General features: G+C 37.1%; 1 protein-coding gene across 1 annotated transcript; it reads right to left on the bottom strand.

The window, feature by feature from the left end:
• Window positions 1-303: 303 nt before the first annotated feature.
• On the bottom strand, window positions 304-3,643 carry TRIADDRAFT_52780 (uncharacterized protein; the record flags this gene model as incomplete). The annotated part of the gene is made up of 4 exons (XM_002109064.1): window positions 304-359; window positions 722-788; window positions 881-1,329; window positions 2,836-3,643. 4 exons carry the CDS (start codon window positions 3,641-3,643, stop codon window positions 304-306), a joined length of 1,380 nt encoding a protein of 459 aa, XP_002109100.1.
• Between the last annotated feature and the right edge of the window lie 403 nt (window positions 3,644-4,046).

A 4,046-nucleotide genomic window follows, 5' to 3' on the forward strand; every position in this document is an offset into this window, starting at 1 on the left:
AGATCAGATTGAGTTTGTGTTACTATAAGCCTAAAACACACCACGATAATAAATAATGTCTTGTATGGACTGATTCATGATTTTAAGATCTGACTGATAGTAAGAGTGCAACTTGAATATACGAATCAATGTTGTTATATTCAAGTGTTTTACTAATATGATACAAATGATGAATTAATTAATCAGAAATAAATTTAATTCCATAATAATAATGACAGGAATATTGCTATATCATCACAATCTGTGATAGTATTGTAATGTTATAAAACGTACTATTATCGCAAATCACCTCTACTGACTTACCTATAAATAATTATGATGCGTATCAACATGCCTGTCTGATAATGAATTGTTTTTGTCTGTTAAATTAATAAGATGATTAAAAAAATCATCAACAAAATCGGCACAATAATATTTCTATCGCCAATGACTTTGTAAGAAAATGTGACTATGAACTGTTTGAGTAAACAGTGCCAACATTTGTTTATTCAGTTGGTGAACTATGCATAATGTTATTAACTTGCATTATTGAAAGTAGATGGTTATAGTTAAACAGTTTATCAAATTACTCTTATTTAGCTTACGCTGTTACTATCGAAAATAAGACTGTATTCCCAATACAATAAATTTAACCATCTTAAAATTTTCGATATTTCCGTGCAAAACAATCATCAGGTTAATTTATCAGTTAGTCAACCGTTCAATAAGTACGAGTATTTACCTGTGACTGATGATTTCTTATTTTGGTTAGCATCCAATGTTTCAGCATTGGGCTTCTCAGCAATAGGCTATTACAAATGAAGATTTCGTAGATTTAACTAAACTTAGATTTTATTCTAAAATGCTTATTTTAACCCTAGCTACTGGACGAGTATCTTACCCTTGGGATAAAACTCGAATCGATCTCCAAACCCATGGAATTATGAATTGTGATCTGGCACAATTCAGGTAGTATAACGGCTGTGCTTCGTTCCTTGCATCGATACGATATCAAGATATGGTCCTTATTGTTTAGTCGTAGAGGCCTGACCATTGAATTTTTCTCCCTTTCCAGCTCGTCTAGCATAAGGTGCTTCGGCGTGAATCGAACTTCATACTGCTCGTTTTCACTTAGTGGAATGGATGCTTTAAAATTATTTGAAATTTCAAGTTGATTGAATCTTGAAGGGTAAGGTTTAGGCTTATATTGGTAGCCATGGCGTACGAAAACCAACCGTAAATAGATAGCTTGGCCTGTTGTGCGTATGATGTACGACCGACAGAAGAATAAATGGTCGAATTCGCTAGTCTTTTCAGGTTGACGATGAGCAGGGTTAGCATCCGTGAATTCTTAGAGATAAAATCAGAATCGAACATATTAGCTTAGAATGTGAGCGGTAATATTTTTACTTAGTTGTAGCTGAAGGCAAAATTGAAGTTGCACTACGATTGCAGGTAAATCGATTTAATTGATATGATAAGTGGGTGATTGTCAATAAAAACGGTCAAAGGATATGTTAAAACTGTTCTACAAATCGGTTGTCAAGGCTTCCAGGAGTTTGTTCCAATAATATTCAATCATGCCTTACTTTGGTAGCTACAGGCGATAGATGAAATACAACTTCGATTCAATTGAAGCGTTACAATTTGTAATTCAGCTACAATCTAATTTCACGGTATCGATTTGAAGTGGTCAAGTTCGAGCAATCCCTTAATGTAGCTATTAGACCAGAATTACGACGTGACTTGTAAAATGGTTGGAGCGACTGATAGTTTGTATTAGAAACTTGAAAGAAATACAATTATTCCATCCTGCGATAACAAGGAATCAAAGTATCAAGAGCCAATAGCTCAAGGTTGTACTGATCTGCCTGCATGGAATTGGCGTAGAAATAATCTAAGGCAACAACATAATTAAGCATCTTTCAACAATTGTATGTCAAGGGCTTGCCACGCCCCTGTGCTCCCGGTCTATACTGTATACAGTATATTGTTACGTCTATAAGCAGTCGTTAATTTGATACCCCCATTAGGGTAGGGATTCGAATTGAACAAGCTAGACTTAATTAACTACTCTAATTGTACTCAATGCGATAAGCCGTCGACATAATGAAAATAAGGAAAGGAAAAGCAGATTGATACCAAACGGCGGGAGCAAATTTCACTACATAGATTGGTCTAAAATTGAGTTCTTGAAATGAAAAATTTGTCCATCGGTAACACGATCACATAATGTCTCGTGCCGTACGGACGTCTCATGTACACCTGTACGATACGGTGTTAGGGTCACCTGTTGAACAATTTGGTACAGTTATAACCGGCCTGCGACACTTTTTTAGTGACGTCACTATTGGGTACCGTGCGTATCTTTTTGTTCTAGCGCATCGGCCCTAAAAGTCGTGATAGCCCGGCTACGGATTCAGCGCACACGACTTATTACAGTATAGAATATGAGCACTGAATCGATCATGTTTGATTTTCATGTTACGACGAGAGATGAATAAACTCACTCTCATAATTGGTACAGAATGGACACTAGCCATTGATTCATTTCATATTTTTTGAGATATGTCAATCTATGTCGAATGTATCATTAAGGCAGCTTGAAATGGATAGGGCTAAATTGTAGACAGGCATTGACGAATGGCTTAAGCACGGCTTAAGTCAGTACAGTAACAATATTCGGAGTCACTGTCGAACAAAGTACGTAATGGAAAGTATAAAAAACATAAATAAACAACTGCTCTAACGTTGAACGATATCGCAGAATAAAAAATACATATTGGATCAACATCATCCATACTATGGATTCCACAATTAATATATGAATGAATCACGATGATCAACACTGTATACCTTTATTAAAAGAACGCTTTCCTGGTGGTGATGCGAAAAATTGATTTTCTTTTTTGCATTGTTTTGCGTCGCTACCAACGAATAGACTGGATGCGTCATCGCTGTTGAAAATTTCCATTTTTGAAACAGTGACATTTGGATTCATGTTCTCCAGTAAGTTCTCACAAGGATGATTTGGTTGCTGATAACCCGGCCAAGACTTGATCCTATCGTGATGATGTCCATGATAGAGTATGATGGAATCGACAGATTCGAACGCGGGATCACCGTACTTGTCGGGTGAATTTTTTCCCATAGTGAAGGTAGTGTTGCGATGCTCCGAGTCAATGTTGTCGTTCGCGGGTTGATAGTTTTGGTACTGATACGAAGCTCTTAGATAGGTTTGGATAGCGGCTGCGGGAAAACCCAATTTTTGCAGTAAAATCTTCAACCAAAATTTCGGATCCTCTACGGCTAGGGACAAGCTAGTTTGCCGTCTGAGAACTATCTTCATGCTGTCAGCATTCGCATTAGATCTATTTGCCAATTGGTGAGCAATACTGTCAGCTTTCAAATAGGCCGCTTTGGCTTCGGTTGCCATTCCATGTCGGGTATAAATTTGAAAGCTCCAAAAATAACAACCGAATACGATTCGGCGTAATCTCCAATCGAAGGTAAGTCTTGCTGAAGATTGAATTTCATCGATCACTTTGTCGAAATAGGAATTAGCCAGGTGCGGGTTTCCTTCATCATGGCGCCATCGACAAGCATCCACATAGAGATCATAAATTTTTTGGGTATTAACCAACTTGAGAGATTTGTTTGCCATTTTTTTCTTGGAACTAGTAGACGTTGAAAAAATGTCTAGACGTTTAGAATTTTTTTTTTCAAGGGTTACATAACCCACTAAATGAGCTATGTTGATGCGTATTCCAACTGACTTCTTGGATAAACTTTGGATTGAATGATAAGAGTAAACCGATAATGATTCTAATAGCAATTTTGGGGTTCGTCGAAGATGTGAATGTCCGTTGCCGGAGCAGCCGCTTGGAATGTTCGTACAGTACAGTAGCGCAGTGTACTATCAGGTCTACTTTTGCACTAATGGCTAGAATGAAATTAAATGGACGCTTAAGTACTGTAAAAAAAAACGACGAGCGAGTCCTGCAGTGCTGGAATACTGTATACTTTACAGTACATTGTACTGCAAACTCTTTATCAATCTTGTCCTT

This window comes from Trichoplax adhaerens, genomic scaffold (assembly GCF_000150275.1).
Source record: "Trichoplax adhaerens TRIADscaffold_1 genomic scaffold, whole genome shotgun sequence".
In the NCBI taxonomy this organism is placed as follows: domain Eukaryota; kingdom Metazoa; phylum Placozoa; class Uniplacotomia; order Trichoplacea; family Trichoplacidae; genus Trichoplax; species Trichoplax adhaerens.